General features: G+C 43.4%; 1 protein-coding gene across 1 annotated transcript in view; it reads left to right on the forward strand.

Annotated features, from left to right (window-relative positions):
• LOC111150802 (centromere protein F) overlaps positions 1 to 18309 on the forward strand; it is a 63525-nt gene extending 45216 nt beyond the window's left edge. Inside the window, exons 14-20 of the mRNA XM_022508411.1 lie at positions 75 to 227; positions 2627 to 2803; positions 3138 to 3299; positions 5658 to 5820; positions 11420 to 11893; positions 13553 to 13731; positions 17352 to 18309. Of these exons, the coding sequence (XP_022364119.1) occupies positions 75 to 227; positions 2627 to 2803; positions 3138 to 3299; positions 5658 to 5820; positions 11420 to 11893; positions 13553 to 13731; positions 17352 to 17555 (1512 nt within the window). The 3' untranslated portion in view covers positions 17556 to 18309. The remainder of the gene's footprint in view (positions 1 to 74; positions 228 to 2626; positions 2804 to 3137; positions 3300 to 5657; positions 5821 to 11419; positions 11894 to 13552; positions 13732 to 17351) is intronic.
• The last annotated feature ends 591 nt before the right edge of the window (positions 18310 to 18900 follow it).

Genomic DNA, 18900 nt, shown 5'->3' on the forward strand with positions numbered 1-18900 from the left:
GTGTTGTACCAGAGTGACTCATTTGTGCAAAAATGACAACCCCAAACAGTTCCTAACGAAAGATGAAATTCCAGGTAAACGCGATGACTGGGAAGGAAACTGAGCTGCAGAGGGAAATGCACGAGATGGTGCAGAAAACCACAGAGCTGAAAGAAGAATTTACCAGGGAGAGAAATAGGCTAACTGAGGAATTAAATATAATGTCGGAGGACATAAAGAGCAGCAAGGTAAGTCTCTCTGTGATGTGCTTGTGACGCTCTGAGAAGGCAGTGTGCACCCTTTCCCTCTTTGTTTTTGTAAGACCTAGAATGTACCAGACTTTTTTTTTAAGCTTTTGAAAAAAATAGCCCCACACTTAGGTCATGATGAGACCTGCACTCATCTTCACCCTCCAGCTCTGTCAGGAGCCCCGAAAGAGCCCCAAGCAGCTTTGGCAAAATATTCCAATATTTTTAACCAAAGGCGAGCCGGGTTCTATGTTAACTCACATCAGAAATAGATTTCCTGCAGCTTTCAACAGATTTATCGGCTCTTCTAGCCTGCCTCAGATGAGGAGCCAGAATGTTGCCAGAGACAGATGCCCTGATCTTGCTAAGAATGTCAAAGTCACGGGAAGTCACAGGGAAACGTAAAGCTGGAACAGTCTTTGGATGTTATTTTAGGGCAGGGTTCCTGGGGCAGATCTGTAGCATCTGGGCTGCCACTCCTCACTGCTATTTGCAGAGCAGACGTTGCTGATTCATGCCCTCTCTTCTTCCTGAATCTCTTCACGTTGAGTCCCCACGGAGCAGCTGCCGTGCACACAGAGCTGGCAGGTGCAATGAAACCTGTTTGCCAAACCTGGTTAAACGGTGAGCACTCGCATATCCGTGATGTCCTCATGCACGTTCATCCCCAGGAAATACTTAGCAAAGGGTCATGAGACCGTTGGGATTGTGACCCCGAACAATTCCAAAGAGTTGACATGCTGTTGGTAAGAGCCTGCGTAAGGAGTTGGGGAAATTGGTCCTTTAAATGTGGTATTTAATCTAATGAAAATTGAAAAGGTTTGGCATCTCAGCACTTGACTCATGGAATTTTCTGGCAGTGCTGCGTGGAAGGAGTTTGTACGAATGATATTTGAGTACGGCACCTGCTGGAATTTCCTTTGGTACTGAGCAGCTTGGGAGTACCCCAACTCGAATCTGGCTTACAGGCTCTACTAGAAGGCAAAGCGAGGTGTTTAGGCTCGGTCTGTAGTGCTGGGCTGTGGTTTTTGCACTCAGCTTATAGTCTAGACACACAATACATCACAACATAGGAGCTGTAGGAGAGAATCTTAATCTCTCAAGTGCCATAAATGAATCAACACGATTCTTTATGGCAAACTTATTGGGAAGTGGGGTGTGTGGGGTAGAGACCAACATAATTTAGTAGGGAGGTCAGAGAACGTAACCTGCAGGATGTGGAGTCAGCTCTGCGAGGAATAGCGCAGAGGAAGGAAGCTTCTAGGTCTAGAGAAAAATCTTAGGTTTTTTTGTTTTTTTTTTTTTATCCTAAGAAAGTGAAAGGAAGCCATTGTGAGAGAGAAAATGATATGAAAAAAGACTGGATAAGGAAGGTCCTGGCAATGAATTAGAATAAAATCTGAAGGGATGGCAAATACGTGAGGCTAGAGTGTAAAGGGGAAGGTTTAAGGTGGCTGGTTCGGAATATAGGTAGTATTTACAAATTGGGGGAATGGTAGAAAATACTGTTGGAAAAGAGAAGGCAGTTTGGTGCAGAGACCCCAGCCTGTGAGGTAAGACAGAAAAAGAGGAGCCAGCAGAGAGAATGAGAAGGCGTGAGGAGGCGAGCCAGGAGTGGAGGCTGCCTCAGGGAGGGAGGAGTGGTCAGCAGCATCACATACTACCCAGAGCTTGGACCAGGTGAAGAGTACTCCTTGGGTTTGCAATGTGGAGGCTGCTGAGGCCATGGAAAATGATCTGAGGAGAAGGTGGGCTATAACCAGGCCGGAGGGCTTGAGTCAGTGGAGAGGAGCAAGTGGACACCATGTGTATAGACACACGCATAGAAGCGGTCATTTGGGATCAGGCACGGAGAACACAGGGGCCTCTGGAGCTAGAGTCTTGCCTGTCTCACACAGTGTAGGGAGAGAGGGGCAGAAGAGGTGAGGGCATTTGGAAGGAAATTGTCACCGTGACAGAACATAGAATCAAGCCTGGTCAAGGAAAAAAATGTAAGTCTGGAGGGGCTTCAGTGACAGCGGGGGTGGTAGGGGCACTGTTGATGACGTCAAGGAATTACCGCAATGCAAGCACTTCAGTAAGTGAGCCTTAAAGCTTAGGAGGTTACAGTCCGGACTGGTTCAGCTCAAGTTGGGTTCTTGGAGAGTCTGTGGTCCCAGTGGATGTACCTTGGGGGTGGTTGGGCTGGAACAGAAGAAATTGTCATTGGAGGTGAAGTCACAGTTTCAAGTGAGTCCATCATTAAGGGTTGTAGCACTATTCTATACAAATTTTGTCTTATCTGTAAATTCTTTTTTTCTTTTTCTCTTTTCAGTACATAGTATTTCCTAAAACTATATATCCAGGTTCTTAATTATTTTCGCTTTTTTTTTTTTTTTTTTTTTTACTTTTCCCATTAGGGTCAATTGAAGGAGCTCATGCTAGAAAATAGTGAATTAAAGAAGAGTTTAGATTGCATACACAAGGACCAGATGGAAAAGGAAGAGAAAGTACGAGAAGAAATAGCTGAGTATCAGCTACAGCTGCAGGAAGCCGAAAAGAAACACCAGGCTCTGCTTCTGGATACAAACAAACAGGTAAAAACGTAGGGATTGTTTCCTGGAGGAGCCGCAGAGTGGTGTGTTGACCACGGTAATGAGGCATTTTTTGCAAGGTCATGTTCTGCAGTATTGTGTCATATAGTCTTCTGTCTCATCACATTACCTGCACTGTCTTCCCTGGTTACCTCACAGGTCTTACTTTACAATGTGAGCTTTTAAAATATATTTACTTCCATTTTGGAATAGGTTAATAGCAGGATCCCAAGGACTATTTGAAATGGTCCTTGGGACAGCGGTTTTCTTTAGTTTGTTTTCCTTGAAATTTTTTTTAGCTGAGCCTCCTGACTAAAGTAACGTTTTTCCTTCTTAGTACGAAATGGAAATCCAGACATACCGAGAGAAACTGTCTTCTCAGGAAGAATGTCTCAGCTCGCAGAAGGCCGAGGTAGATCTCTTAAAGTCCAGCAAAGAAGAACTCAATAATTCTTTGAAAGCTACCACTCAGATTTTAGAAGAATTGAAGAAAACCCAGGTATGTTCCTTTTTTATTACTTCATGACCTAGAATGATTTGTACAGGTAATGGTGGTTTCCATCACATGGAATTAATGTTTTCATTTTAATTGTTACGACATTTTTCTTGGTAGTCAAAAACAAGCACATCAGTTCTCTGCTGAGTTATTATTTAAAAATCAGCAGATGATCTGCGGTCTCACAGCTTGAATAAACTTTCTGCATTGCTCAGTGAATCCTCTCAAATTAGAGGATGGTAGAAGACTTTCTCAAGATGGATATGAAGAGCCAGATGATACCAGAGTAGGGCAGGCCTCTCCAGCTCTAGACAATAATTTTGTGGGTAATTCCAAAGTCTTGCTTGATTGGTCTTCAAGTTCACTGCCGTCACCAAGCCTACTTTTTCCGTGGCTCGTGTGGAAATCAGGGTGCACCAGAGCACTTGGTCGTGCACACATACGTGTATACTCACCTCTTGTCTCCATGCAAGGATCATAAAACTTTCTCCTTTCCAAAAAAGAAAGAGATGAACTGTACTCTTGGGATTGTTTAGTTATAGGTAGTGCTACAGTAATTCTACGTCTTAGAAAGAGGTGTTTTGATTCCTACCGATATTTTTCATAAGATGAATATCATCCAAGATGTATAAAAATGAACCTGGAAGATAAATACCTATAAAGGTCTTTACTTAAAGGGGATTTAAATTGCAAAAATTATAATGTCGTATATTCAGTACATTGAAACAGAAAAATAGGGGCAAACTTCTTAAGTCTGTAGCTCTTAAATAATTCTCAAGTTGAAGGAAATATACCAATAAAATACAAACTAAGAAAAGTCAAGATAACATTCATGGTCACTAATGTTCTGCTACTACAAAATGAAACGTTAGGTTTCATAACAGAATGAAGAGTTTCAGTCTACTTTTTTATTTACTCACTTTCTGCCTTTAAAAAACTCTGGGGTAAAATTGGTATATAGTGATATTTTAGTTTCAGGTATGCTTTCTGCTTGTTAAGCTTTGACAGTTCTATTGTGGAGAATGTCTGTATCTTACACATACTGTGTGCAAAATGGCTCATTGTTAGTTGAGCCCATTCAGATTGCGTAATTTTAATGAGGTCCAGTTAATAAGCACTGTTGAAATGGAATTAAATGGACCTCTAATCCAATTCATGTTGGACTCAGAAATAAAAATCCTGAAAAATGCAGATTTACTGCAACACTGCTAATATTATTCCAAAATGAAATAGTGTACAAAGAATGAAATCTACTTGCAGTGTGAATGGGATGCCCAGTTCTTTTTTTTTTTTTTCCTTAAATTTAAATAGTTCACTTTGCCTTTGTTCATGATCTCTTAACAGAGCTAGTTTGTTTTAGAAGCCTGTATTTTTTTAATATCACATAATACAAGGCATATGCCATAGATCACTTAATATCCCACTAAGGTATGGGGCAATACTTCATTATCAAATCCATATTTCTGCAACAAAATGTATGATTATGCTTACAAGGTGGGATAAATAAAGACTATATATAAATACCTCTGTATATGTTCAGGTCAGGTTTTTCCTCTAAATCACTGTCTGAGCTTTCTGGAATCTGCAGATGTGATTAAGGAATCCTGAGCTTGTACTCCTGAGAAGTGTATTATTCTATCATTCTCCTACCATTCTATTCACTTTCTATTTGAGCAACTGTAGAACTTAAGTTTGTATCATGAGCCATAAAATTATTTGGCCTTCACTTGGAGTCACCAACACAAATGCCATCTTGGGTACTGAAATTGTACAAAGGCACAGACTACAAATGGAAACACAGTTCTATCATTGAGAATTTTTTTTTTTTTAAGATTTTTTTATTTGAGAGAGAGAGAGAGAGAGAGTGAGCACATAGAGGGAAGGGGCAGAGAATCTCCAGCAGACTCTGCTTTGAGTGGGGAGTTTAATGCAGGGCTCGATATCATGACCCAGAGATCAGGACCTGGGCTGAAACCCAAGAGTCAGACACTCAACTGACTGCACCCCTAGGCCCCCCAATCACTGAGAAGTTTTGACCCACCAAAAATATGCCCACGTATCTCCCACCCTAGCCCCCACGGTGTGATTCCCATTGGATGAACCCAGACATGGTGGGCTCCTTAATAGAACACTATCTTAGGAACCAAGATTTATGCTTGCTGCTACTCAGAAAGTGACAAAACTACAGTGTCTACTGGGGAGACCTAGGAAATTGAATAGAGAAGATGAATCATTTTTATTTTGAACATCATAATTCTTAAATTTACAATATATGATCCTTAATTATACCTCATGATTATTTTCTCATATACTCATAAAAAAATAAATTCAAGGTTTTAAATTCAAGGTTTTGTTTTGTAGGCGGACAATGTAAAATATGCAAATCAGTTGAAGAAGGAAAATGAACGTGCCCAGGGGAAAATAAAATTGTTGATCAAATCCTGTAAACAGCTGGAAGAGGAAAAGGAGATGTTGCAGAAAGAGCTGTCTAAGATCGAAGCTGCACAAGAGAAACAGAAGACAGGTAGGCATTAATTGGGCACGTCCATGAGCCAAAACCCTTTTCCGCTAGTGAAACCATACACGAATGGTATGTAGACACAGAGATGTTTTTAGTGCTGTGTGTTCTTTTTGTTTTGTTTTGTTTTTAGGTTTAGTTTTTTAGTTTTATTTATTTTTTCTTAAGTTCAGTTAGCCAGCATATAGTAAGTACATCGTTGGTTTTTGAGGTAGTGTGATGATTCATTAGTTGCGTATAACACCCAGTGCTCATCACAACTAGTGCGGTTTTCCTTTACTGCGCATTGATGTCCACTTTCCAGTTTCTAAATTTTCTGTGCAGCTTGGGGTCATAGGATTAGTAGGATTCAAAATGAAGTCTGCAGTTCGAAATAGAATTATTGTGTCTTCTGTTCTATAAAACATATGAAAAACTGGCAACACTTTTTGCAAATGAGCTGTTTAGAGAAGAGTTGTTCATGTGGATGTCCATTTACGAAGTCCCTATGTCAAAGGCAGATTGATATTCTGTGCTGGCATTGGTCATTTATCAATAGCCGATTCTGGCTGTCCTTGGCCCATCTTTGTGGGTCCACTAAATGGAAGGCTTAGGGACTGTGAAAAAGAAATCACAGCTATCCTTGTCACTTTTTTCCATTTATGTCTGCGGAGTAGAATGCTCTCACTGTGTGGAAAGATGGTGCCAAACCTAGTATGAGGAGCTTTTCTGGACTACAGCTTCACAGGGTGGGTCAGTGATCTTCCCTGCTGCGAAGAGTACTTGGAGTAAACTGTGGATCCAGGGGGTTTTTCCAGTGGATTTGGTGCCAACCATGGCCAGCTACAAGTTGAACAGGACTCCTGGCTTCCTCTTCATGAGGTTCCCAAAATATCTTGAAGTTCCTTCACTTGCCAGGAAGTGACATTCTTTACTTACCTGGTGAGGCTGCAGGAAACTCTGTAAGCAAGGTATCAGGCCAACATTTCCAAGGGGCTTTATGGCTCCACGTTTCATAAAGTCAATCTTAGTTCCTTAACGCTGTTTGGTCATACCTGAGTCTATGCATGGCTCTCAAAAAAGAAATTCCAGTCAAAGCTTTGGTAAAATAACTGATATTTTCAATGGTGCACTGTTACAAGGAGAACAGATTCTTATTGAACTTATGCAAATAACTATGACTGCCATGGAAGAAAGAACACTTACTGAGACCTTTCGAATTTTAGAAGGTTCAGGTAGAGAGGAAAGTTAAATGCTTCAATTTGTTTACAAATGAATACTTCATCACATTTTTTGTTAAGTCATAGATATCTTAAGAGAAAATTTCTCTTAATCCAGAAGAATAAACAGTAGAGACCAGCAATGTTTCAAACAACAGTCACAACCCTATAATTGTCCTTTTATCTCATTTAGTCCCATGTTACTAACCCTTGTCTAGTTTGAATGCAACTTTTAGTTCTGGAAATTCTTACTCATTTTAGTTTTGATCTTAAAGATATTAAATACCTGTTTTGTCCTAAAAGTCCTTTATATGAACTTCCTTGAAGATGAAACTTTTGCAAGACAGTAAGAATGATTGTAAATGACAACAACTCAGAATGGACATGGTTAAAGAGCTGATGAGATGAGAGTTTACAATATAGCTGGCAAGGAAATCAGGTTATTTCTGTGACATATAACACTTCAGTAATTAAAATATCAAGTGAGGACCTTATTAAAACTTTAGGAATTGCATACAACCTCTAGAATAGTTACAGCATTTACCCAAGTGTAACCTAAGGTTTATCCTCTGTTTAGCAGTACTTCCTGAGTAACTTAGCATACCAAGATAAAGTCCTAATGAGTTAAAGGGACTTCATTTACAATTTAAATCTTGTGAAAACTTGTTAAAACCTTAGAAAGTTTTAAAGCACATGCCTAAATAGGATTAGGGATGCTAAAGACCTGATACAGGCAAAACCTAGAAACTGGTTTTTCTGGACAACTGTTTACATTTTTTTCTTTTCTTTTTTTTTTTTTTTACATTTTTTTTTTTTTAATAGCAAATCAATTAATTTAAGAAAACTTTGTCTTTTTTTTTTTTAAGATTTTATTTATTTATTTGACAGAGAGATCTCAAGTAGGCAGTGAGGCAGGCGGGGGTGGGTGGGGGGAAGCAGGCTCCCCGCTGAGCAGAGAACCCAATGCGGGGCTCCATCCCAGGACCCTGAGATCATGACCTGAGCTGAAGGCTGACACTTAACCGACTGAGCCACCCAGGCGCCCCTGAAACTTTGTCTTTTTTGAACAGAGAGACTGCAGACTTATACCAGCGTACTTTAAAATCTGTTTATTTCAATCTTAGTCCGTCCTGACCACATCTAAAACTCTGTTACAAAGTCTTCCCTCCATAAACCTTCTACAGCTTTCCTTTGGTTTCTGATTTTGTACCAACCCATTTCTTTCCAAACACCCACCTCATAGTACAAAATTACCTTATTTTACCTTCAACAAAAATGCATTCCCACTCCTTATAACTTTCTTACATATCTTCTACTTTTCTACATACAGAGTTGTTTCCTTTATTTCCACCAGTCTTAGTTACAGTTAGCAGAATTTTGCACTCTTTAGAAACCTTAATCTCCAGTGAAGACTAAAGAGTAACCAGTTGTGAACTGTTGCACCAGAATTCTTTAGATGGCAAATTTGTGAATCAGTTAAGCACAAAACATGTTTACCGGCAGATTTAAATATCCTTAGTTTCTTTGCAGTAAGAAGTCAAAAGCACCATCCTATGTCTAGTAATTAACGACTTAGCACTTTATCCTATTTGGAAAAGACCTAGATGTCCAATGAATTTAATTCCATTTATCAGGGACACCTGGGTGGCTCAGTGGGTTAAAGCCTCTGTCTTCGGCTCAGGTCATGATCCCAGGCTCCTGGGATCAAGCCCCGCATCGGGCTCTCTGCTCAGCGGGGAGCCTGCTTCCCCGTCTCTCTCTGCCTGCCTCTCTGCCTACTTGTGATCTCTGTCTGTCAATGAATAAATAAAATCTTTAAAAAAAAAAAAATTCCATTTATCATCCAAGCAAAATTTTTTAAGTTTTAGTTTACCAAAGACTTTGAAAGCTATCTTAACAATCACCCAAGAAGACTTTGAGACAATTTTCTAGAGGGCAGGGAAAGGGATCCCAGGTCAGGAGCTCATCAGCTCCAGAGGAACAGATGCCATATTTTCCTGCCAACAAGGGGGGATAGGCAGTCGATGTCAGGCCAGACAGGGAATTTCCCCGAAACAAAGGGAGTTTCAGCAGCTGCTTGGGAATATTCCGTCAAGTCCCTGTCCTGAAGGATGCCTGGGATCATGACCCGAGTGGAAGGCAGATGCTTAACCGACTGAGCCACCCAGATGTGCCCCCCACAAACGTAAGGATGAGAGCTCCTGTTATTTTACATCCTGCTTCTGTCTGGATCAGTTTTCCTGTGGGCTGTCTGAGCTGCTAAATCAGATTCTCCCCACACATGCCACTTAGAGGCAACAGAAGCACCGTGTTCCTGCAGCTCAGCTTTAGGCCCTGGGTCCGAGGTGGACTGTAGTCCCATGCTTCTTGACTGGCTCATCCTTGTCCAGATCTCATCCCTGTTGCTGCTGCCAGTGCCCCCGGGCAGGGCCTCTCTGATAAGCTTTGCTTCCTCACAGCCTTTGGGCTCATCTACTTGCATTAGAAATATCTGACTTTGGTCCTTTCTATTAGCACAAAAATCGGACCCGAGGGGGCAGAGTTTCGGCTACCTGAAGCCAAGAATCAATATATGGGAATTGGGCAGGGTGTCCGGGAGTCCCGACCATGATTGTGTAAATGACCTGGACAGTGGGTAGGTCTCAGGACACCCTCGGAGGGCCAGTCGACTCCGAAGGTGGCCCATTCCGGTTCACATAATGGGCTTAATTTTCCAGGAGACGTTTTGACCCCCTAGTGTCCTGAGACTCCCTTCTCAAAATTTTCGAGCATACAGTCTAAGACCGTAGGTTTGGAAGAGCTTCCACCCATGATGACCAGGGGCTCTCTTGGCTACCCTGTGTGTTCCCTCTCTGTGTCGCTGGCGTGAAGATAGACAAAGGGTAGGTGTCCCTCCAGAGGAGAGACCAGTCAGATGCCCACCTGTCCGCCCTCCCAAAGGACACCTGGGTGCCTCTTAGCCAAAGTGAGTCCATATAAACCCTGGACTCGTACCCCAAGGGCTCGCCGTAGACCCTATGAGGTCACCATAGAAACCGGTTAGGGCCCACTCGGACTACGTAGGCTTCTAGGGACACTAAGGGTGCCCACCTGTGCAGCCACAGACTCAGTCTGCCCAACAAGCCAGGTCAAACTGCACATTCACTCCTGCATTCACTCCACATGTTCTTACTGTTCTTCCCACCCCCCAGCCCCCATCCCCATCCCCCTGGAGGCCCTGATCTGTGGAATTCCCTTCCTGTCCCCACTTTCCGGGCATTCCTGACCTGAGGGACCCTGCGCCCTGTGGAGGGCCTACCTGTGAGACTTCTAAGAGGTCTCTGGGATGTGGTCAGTCTCCCCTTCTACCCTGACGAGTGGGCCTGACCCGAATCTGAGGTGGGGACCAGGTTGTCACCTGCCAGGTCTCCTTTGAGTCCTGCAGGAACAGCGGGGCGTGGCCGGCCTGAGGCGACCGGGCAGGAGGGAGACTGCCGGAAATCAGGCCCTGCACCTTCTCCTTTACCACCTCGCTTGCTCATTGCCCCACCGATGCCGCAAACCGGTGGCAATAATGGGCCGGCGTGGTCGGGTTTCTGGGGCAGGGAACCATGTGTTAGGGAACATGGACTGGGTCCTGACGGAAGAACCAAGTGGCCCACGGAGACCTTGGAGGATGGGAGGTTTGCTTAACACTGATGGGCTCAGAGGAGACCGTTCTCTAAAGGTCTGAGCCCTGAGCACTAGCAGGGAGGGGAATTTATACCCTTCTACTTCCATATCCTTGGTAGTTTTAGTGCACGCAGGGAACAGGGTAGGGAAGAAGAACCCAGAAGGGCTTCGAAACGGACTGGAATTGCCTTGCTGGTTTGGTTGGCCAGTTTAGACCACAGTTTTCCCCTTATCACCTCCTTTGAAGCATCTCTCAAGCACTTGTCCACCAGAGCCTCTTAAAAATGGTTTTCAGAGCTGTTTTCTACTTGTCTTGTCACTAGCCCTCTTCCGTTTCCCAAAGCTATTCCAACAGACTTCCTATTCTTTACCAACTTTTATTTTTTACTCACTTATGCTGAAAAGAATGGACAGGGAAGATTGAGGATGTGATCGATTAATTCATCTCCTATGAACTGCAAGGAAGTTTTGATGGGGTGGCTGGGATACGAGTTTGAGATTTTGATGGACTTTATTTAAGCTATCTTAATGAAAGTCATTTAACCTGCTAGAATACGTACTTGATATGATCCCTCCCAAACAAGAGTTATTTGATCTATAAGAACACACATAGATATTCTTCCCCCACTTCTCTTAAGCGAAAATCTAAGATCAAATCTAAGGTTATCTGCTTTATCATTCTATATATATCTATATCTCTATTCTATAGTTAGAGAAACGTCAAGTGGTCTACAGTGTGTCACTGTTTTTGACAGGTACTGCTGTGGATTCTAACGTAGAGGAATTAATGGCAGAAATCAAAGAACTGAAAGAAACTCTTGAAGAGAAAAACAAGGAGGCCGACGAGTACCTGGACAAGTACTGTTCCCTGCTCATCAGCCACGAGAAGTTAGAGAAAGCCAAAGAGATGTTGGAGACACAAGTTGCTCGTCTGAGTTCACAGTCTAAACTTAATCTCCAGAATTCTCCTTTGCTAAATTCCGTTGTTTCAGAAGACTCTCCAGCCCCTTCTGCTACTGAAAAGAAGTTGTCATCCAGCCAAAATAAAACTTCAGGCAAAAGACAAAGGTCCACTGGGATTCGGGAAGATGGAGGAGGCACAGCGCCTTCTACCCCAGAGACATTTTCTAAAAAGAGTAGGAAAGCAGTCAAAAGTGGTATTCACCCCACAGAGGACACCAGAGACACTGAGTTTGAGCCAGAGGGACTTCCAGAAGTTGTAAAGAAAGGTAGGCATAATTTAAAAGCAAAATTGTGTGTGTTCTTTTGAAATTCCCTGTAAAAGTCCACATATGAAAAAGAAGCATTTATGTTTTAGATTATTGTGCAACAGAACTAAATGACCTTCAGAAACAATAGTCCGCCTTTAAACTGGTAAGGTACATTTTTCTTTCTGCATGAGAAAAGGACTAGGACCTAATTACTCATGTTTACAACACAAAACGTGCTAGTAGATTTCAAAAATGCCTATTCAAAACCTGTTCGGACTTTGATGTTTCTGGGCTGAAAATCCCCAAATCGAGGACACTCTTCAAGCTTTTCCACCTTTAATCTATGTCTCACCCAGGTAGGAGGTGAGCTGGGGGATGGGAGACACTTACCACTTTTTGTTTTTTTCATTTAAACCTAGTGATGGATCCTTCAAGTGTGGCCCAGGGACCCTGGCCAGTCTAGGAATGGTTTGTTACTGGTCTGTGTCCAAAAAAAAAAAACATGTTTGGAAATCAAGAGTAAGAGTTGGGACATTTTCATAGCAATTTGACCTGGTAACAACATGCAAAACACATTTTGAGTTTTCTCTTGGTTCATTCTTGTTATACAGAGATTATCATTCCATAGCTGGTTGGAAACCACCCCCACCCCCTCCACCCCCCCACACCCACCCCCACCCCCGCCCCGTAGCTCAAAGGAATATCAGCACTGATTCTTTGCCGTAGATAATTTGAAGAGCACTGTTCTGAGTAATTTTGGCCCTTAGGAAATCTGGCCCCAAAGCGGTTAGCTATCTCTTTCTCATTACTGCGTTTTATTTATAATTAAAGGGTTAAAGGCAAAAACAAACGCTGCTTTAGTTAGCCGTCAGCGTGGCTCTGGAGGGTGTGTAACGTTCTGACCCTTAGCGTCACTGGGGTTGACTTTCTTTTCTTATGCACCTCCGGTCATGTCTGCTCCCACTGCGGAGGGAGACCTTGTGAGCGGACAGTGAGATCTCTCTTTTTTTTTTTTTTTTAAAGATTTTTTATTTATTTGACAGATCACAACTAGGCAGAGAGGCAGGCAGAGAGAGAGAAAGGGAAGCAGGCTCCCTGCTGAGCAGAGAGCCCAACACGGGGCTCGATCCCAGCACCCTGGGATCCTGACCTGAGCTGAAGGCAGAGGCTTTAACCCACTGAGCCACCCAGGCTCCCCGAGATCCCTCCTTTACAGGGTGAGCTCTCTCCTCCCACCTGAGTAGCAGGGGCTGTTACCATTTTACCTTTTCTCATTTTAAACAAGAGCTGACTTTTTTTTTCTCCGCGTTTACATTTGATCCTCCCTTTTTCTCTCCAATCCCAAATTTTATGGGAAGTCTTGCTGGTATGTTCTCCAGATCTTAGAAAAATGAAGAGTTGAGACATCTGATTAGAAGAAGAAGAAGCGGGAAAAAACTTTTCTGTTTAATGTTATCTTCCCCTTTTCCATTGTGCTTTCTTGTGTGTCTGGTAAGACAAGTCCCACTAGCTGCTTGTTTGATTTGGCAACTGTGAAGTCAATCCCTTGTCCGCTGGGGCTGGCAGTGTTTCTGGAGTTACTCTTCTATCAGTGAGAACTTCACCTGATGTCTGTTGTTTCCACTGTGGATTCAATCGGACCTAGCCACGTTGACAGCCAGCATTTTTTGCCCTTAGGGTTTGCGGATATCCCAACAGGAAAGACAAGCCCGTATGTCCTGCGGAGAACCACCATGCCGACTCGGACCAGCCCCCGCCTCGCTGCGCAGAAGTTAGCGCCATCCCCTCTGAGCCTCAACAAAGAAAATCAGGCTGAGACCTCCCAGCCAACAGCTGGTGGCAGCAGATCACAGAAGGTAACTCCTAGGAACGTGGATCTGCCGTCCTAAATCCAGGAAATTAGGATCTGTTGTCAGGCCAGGGTTTGACACTGACTTGGGAGCTCTTAAAAGTCTGACCTTCTCTACGCAGTGTAAGTAAGCAAGTCCTGAGGACATAGTGAGCAGACCCGAGGATAAACATTACATTATCCTGCAGCTATGGTCTCCTCCTTGATCCAGCAGCCCGCTTAGAGTTTGATGGAAAATGCTCAGTGAGGAGAAATTGTAGATCAGACATCAAAGTGTGTGTAAGCCCGTGTTAAGCAGGACACGGAAGGAATCGAAGAGGTCATCTTTCTTTTGACCACAGGCATTGCTCATTGCTTGTTTCACACTTTTTCCTCTAACCCATTCGACCTCCAGCTGCCAATTCCCCCCCCCCCCATCTTTTTTACTCCTTTACTTTACAAAAAGAAAATATTTCGTTAGACATCTAAAGAAAGGAGCTCTCCTTCCGAGCTGCACTATGAGGACTGTGGGGCTCCTGACTACGATTCCGGTTTCCCTGTGTCTTCGTGTCTCCTACAGTGTTGGGCATCCAGCCGCTTACTTGTTGACTGCCTGGAGCTGTGGTGTCCTCACGTGATTACAGTAGTAGATGTTTAAAGGTATGTTAGGAAATCCTCTCATGAAATCGCCCCATGGGTCATTTTTCTCCCCTCTTTTCTGAGGACCCGTTGGAAAGGCAGTTTCCATGTGCTGTTCAGACTTACTATCCGGGAACAAGAGCTTTGCACACTAGGGGGCCTGCTTTCCACATGGCCGCGGAGCCCGCCGAGTGCAGTCTTGTAACCATGGTTTCCTGCAGGTTTGTGCTCAGTGTGGCGGCACTGGCTGCCCTGGGCACCAGCGCTGAGGAATCGCAAGGCAGTCTTGTGCGCTCGTGCAAGGGAATGGGGCCTGGTTCCTCTTGACAGGGGGCCACGGGAGACTTCCCGGTTAGATGCAAACTCTTCAAAACCCAACCTATTGGTCATTCAGCATTTTCTGAGGCACCTTCTAAAATGCTTGCCTCATCAGTTAAGCAAATTTCATCATTCAGGTTGAAAAATAGAGAGCCGAGGCATCTTTTCCAAAGGCAGTTGCTTAGAAATAGGATGTTGAGCCCTTGTCTGATGTGCCTGGCTGAGGTCTGAGAGAGACATTCCCCTAGGTCATTTAGCGGGACCTTTAGTGACATCTGTCGGGTTCAAGGGAGGGAGATGCGAAGTAGGTGAGGGTCAGTCTCCGGGATATCTCTGGGATGGATAAACCCAGGAGCTCCTCTTTTGTTGGGGACACGTGAGTCGTGACTGTAGACTTGATCTGAACCTGGGGATGGCGGTCAGTGCCAGGGGACCCAACACTAAATTACAGAGGATGATGGTGATGCCGTCATCGCAGTGTCGGTCAGTGGTCTAGTGGGGCCTTGTGTTTCTTACTGTGAATGAGGTTCATTTTTACTGAGCCCTCCGTGTGCTTGTCCTCTGGCTGCTGTGGTTGCAGATGGAGTTTGTAAGACAGGGTAGGGACCCGGCGCAGGGCTTGATCTGTCAGGACTCCGGGACCATGACCTGAGCCGGAGGCAGACACTTAATCAACTGAGCCACTCAGACGCCCCTACACTTAATAGTTTAAATACTTTGTGAATTGTACCTCATCTACCTACAGGGACAAGTCTGAAGCCAATTGACTAACATGAGGATCAAAATCACAGTTTAAACTGATCGCAGACTACAATAATTTCCTCAGTTCATGATCAGAGAAATTGAGTCTAGAGGGGAAGCCAACGGGTGGGCTTTGGCTATTTAATTGGGATTAAGAAAGAGTTTTACTGGCTCAGATATTCTTTTCCCAATGTGAGTGATCTCTCTCTCTCTTTCTCTTTTCAATGGTGAACCTGAAGATCTGACTTTCCTACATCCGATGGGTTCAAGGGAAATGCCTGTCTTTTGTATCATTTTCTACTTAAAAAAAGTATCAGTGAAACTCTGTTTTTTTCCTTTAACTTTCCATGGACGGTAATTTTCCATTAAGTCCTGATCCTTCGAGGCTGATCCTTTTAAGTGTCCTGCACACAATCCGAGTTAGAGGCAAACTTTCCAGGGATTTGATCTGTTGGCCAGATTTACTATGTTTTCTGTAATGAAAAGTATTTAGCTGCCTTTTAAAACCACATACTTCCTATGGAAAGAATATAAATGGGGAAATAGTTTCCATTCTTTTTTCTTGCTGCTTCAGGAGGAGGTCACTGGAGTCTGTTGCTCTCCGTCACATAGCTCCTTCTCTATGTAGGGACGGAACACGGGTCCCCTCCTTGTTCTTCTTTACCTTTTAAAGATCTTCCTGCTTGAATCCTCCACTCTTGCCTTTAACTTTGGCTAAATGAAGCTTTTCTATCCTTCATCTGTTCTTGTTCCTCTCTCTCTTTCCCGACCCCATATCTTCTGTTATGACTGTGTAAACCTCAGAAACTTGACTCTACGAGCTACCTTGCCCTCTTGACTGCTTCTTAAAGTCTCACATTTTCTTTTCTTTCCTTCCTTTCTTCCTTCCTTCCAAGATTTTATTTATCATACAGAGAGAGAGCACAAGCAGTGTGAGGAGAAGAAGGAGAAGCAGGCTCCCTGCTGAGCAAGGAGCCCGATGCAGAACTCGATCCTAGGACTCTGGGATCATGACCTGAACTGAAGGTAAACACTTAATTGACTGAGCCACCCAGGTGTCCGAAAGCCTCACATTTTCTGAGGTCCCGCTTTCTCTTAAAAGGCCAGGTATCAGAAAGTGGATTTACTCTTTTGGGACTTTATTATTTATTCTGCTTTAATCCAAATTCAGTATGGAAACAAAACAAATATAAGTAGAGGGGTAGTGGGGCACCTGGGTGACTCAGTTGGTTAAGTGTCTGCCTTCAGCTCAGGTTATGATCCCAGGGTCCCGAGATCGAGTCTCGAGTGGAGCTCCCTGCTCAATGGGAATCTGCTTCTCCCTCTGTCCCTCCTGCCTACTCGTGCTCCCTCGTTCTCATTCAAATAAATACATAAAATCTTTAAAAAAAAATGTAAATAGAACGTTTAAAATGACTATATATGAGGAACAGGTTCTAGGTATTTTAAATGTTGTAAATAAACCTTCCATCATATGAAGATAGTCTTACTGATTTGGATTATAGTCATTTGAATGACAGCAGGGTTCACTTGAGCTGAATGAAAGCTGGTTTGGATTCTCACTCGGGCATATATTGAAATTTGCCAGTTAGTCAAGCCTAATCTGGGCAATGGGGATAGAACGGTAAAGAGGACATAGACTTTGCCCTCAAAGTTTACCTTCTGATCTAAGAATATTACACTAGCCTTTGGAGTGAGTCTTCTTTGGCCATCAGGGGTGTCAAGGAAGGCTTATAAGGGGAGTCATCAGAGTTCATGTCTGACATCCTCCCAGCTTCTGTGAGGTGGGGCCTTTTCTCAGGGAAAAAGAAATGGTAAAGCTGTGTATCTACAGAGGGTTAAGTTAAAGTTAAACATTTTAACTTAAAATGTGGTGACATGAGCACTTTATTTTCATGTTGTAGAAATGTGAATGTGATTTACACCTCTAACAAAGATGCTTCGTTGCAGGTCAAGGTCGCTCAACAAAGCCCAGTGGATTCAAGCGCCCCATTCCGAGAACCCACCACGAGATCCCTCTCAGTCAGTAACCTTCCTGACAGAAGTCCAGCTGACAGCCCCAGGGAGGGCCTGAGGGCTAAGCGAGGCCGGCTCGCGCCCAGCCCTGAAGCTGTCCCCGACTCCAAGAGCAGCGAGAACTGCAGGGTCCAGTAGAAGCAACCTTGTGTGTCAGGACCCTGGCAGGTGGCAGTATTTGACCAGAAGGCAGCATGCCTGCCTGCAAAGGCTTTTCTAAAGTCAGAGAGCACATTATCAGTGGGAAGGAAACAATCACTTAGAAATCTAAGTACCTTGTACTCTTTAGCTCTCACAGGTAGAAGTATTGGACAAGTTCGAAAGCACTGATCACCAACTCATGGACAGTTTTCTTCCGTGGTGTATGTGGCGCTGTATAAAGGTTTTGGTGATGTCACACTTAGATGGCAAGCGCGATGCCGTGACTTCTGTTTGTATGTGGGTTTCACCCTAAGAGAATCCAAAATACGTTGTCTACTTCTGATGAAAGACTCCCAGGAAAATGTGAACTTCTGCTTTATATTTCCTATGTGTAGAGCTAGGCATGAAGTAATTTTAGATCAAGAATTTCTTTCAGTCGAGTAAAATGGAGAAAGATCATGCACGCCTATACACGTGTGAGTGTGCTCCTCCTCATCGTCCAGTGTGTTTTCTAAATGTTCGCGGGTGTGACCTGTACATACTTGTGTGTGGGGCTGACGGGAGCTGTGGGTTTGTTTCCACTGGGCCTGTTTGCAGGCTCCTTGAAGATGTGGTGTAGCAAGTTTTCTGTCATTGTATTATTTCTTCCTGAGACCAATTTGTTACAGTTCTTTTAGTGTGCGTTCTCACGAATGGTGATCTCGTATTAAAACAAGACATTTTCTTTCCTAATAAAAATCACTTTTGTTTTCTGTAAAAATGATTTCTAAATATAAATGCATTCAGAGCGTTGGCACTATTTCTTGCTAATGTCAACAGCCTCTTAGAAAAGTTTTGGGGCACCGGGGTGGCTCAGTTGGTTAAGTGTTTGCCTTTGGCTCAGGTCATAATTTCAGGGTCCTGGGCTCAAGCCCTGCATTAGGCTCGCCGCTCAGAAGAGAGTCTGCTTCTCCCTCTGTCCCTACCCCTGCTCATGCTCTCTCTCTCTCTCTTTCGATCAGATAAATAAAAATCTTAGAGTTTTAAGAAAAGATACTAGTATATTTAGTGAACATATTTGGTTATATTAAAAGATGTGATTTGGAATGTGGATCATGTAGATTATATAGGAATTATACAGGAATAATATGTCCAGCCAGTGCCTGGCACATTGTGTGTACCCATTAAATTGCATCAGCAAGGATACACAGGTATGGTATTTTCCAGCTTATTTATTGATGACAGGGTTTGAAAATATGCAGGCATTATGAGCCATATCAAATCCAAAAACTTTGGAACAAGTTTTTTTGTCCTTGAGTCAGGGTAAGAAAATTTTCTAGGACATGAGCAAGTAAAAAATAAT

This window comes from Enhydra lutris, unplaced genomic scaffold (assembly GCF_002288905.1).
Source record: "Enhydra lutris kenyoni isolate GAN:26980312 unplaced genomic scaffold, ASM228890v2 scaffoldscaffold24, whole genome shotgun sequence".
Taxonomy (NCBI): Eukaryota; Metazoa; Chordata; class Mammalia; order Carnivora; family Mustelidae; genus Enhydra; species Enhydra lutris.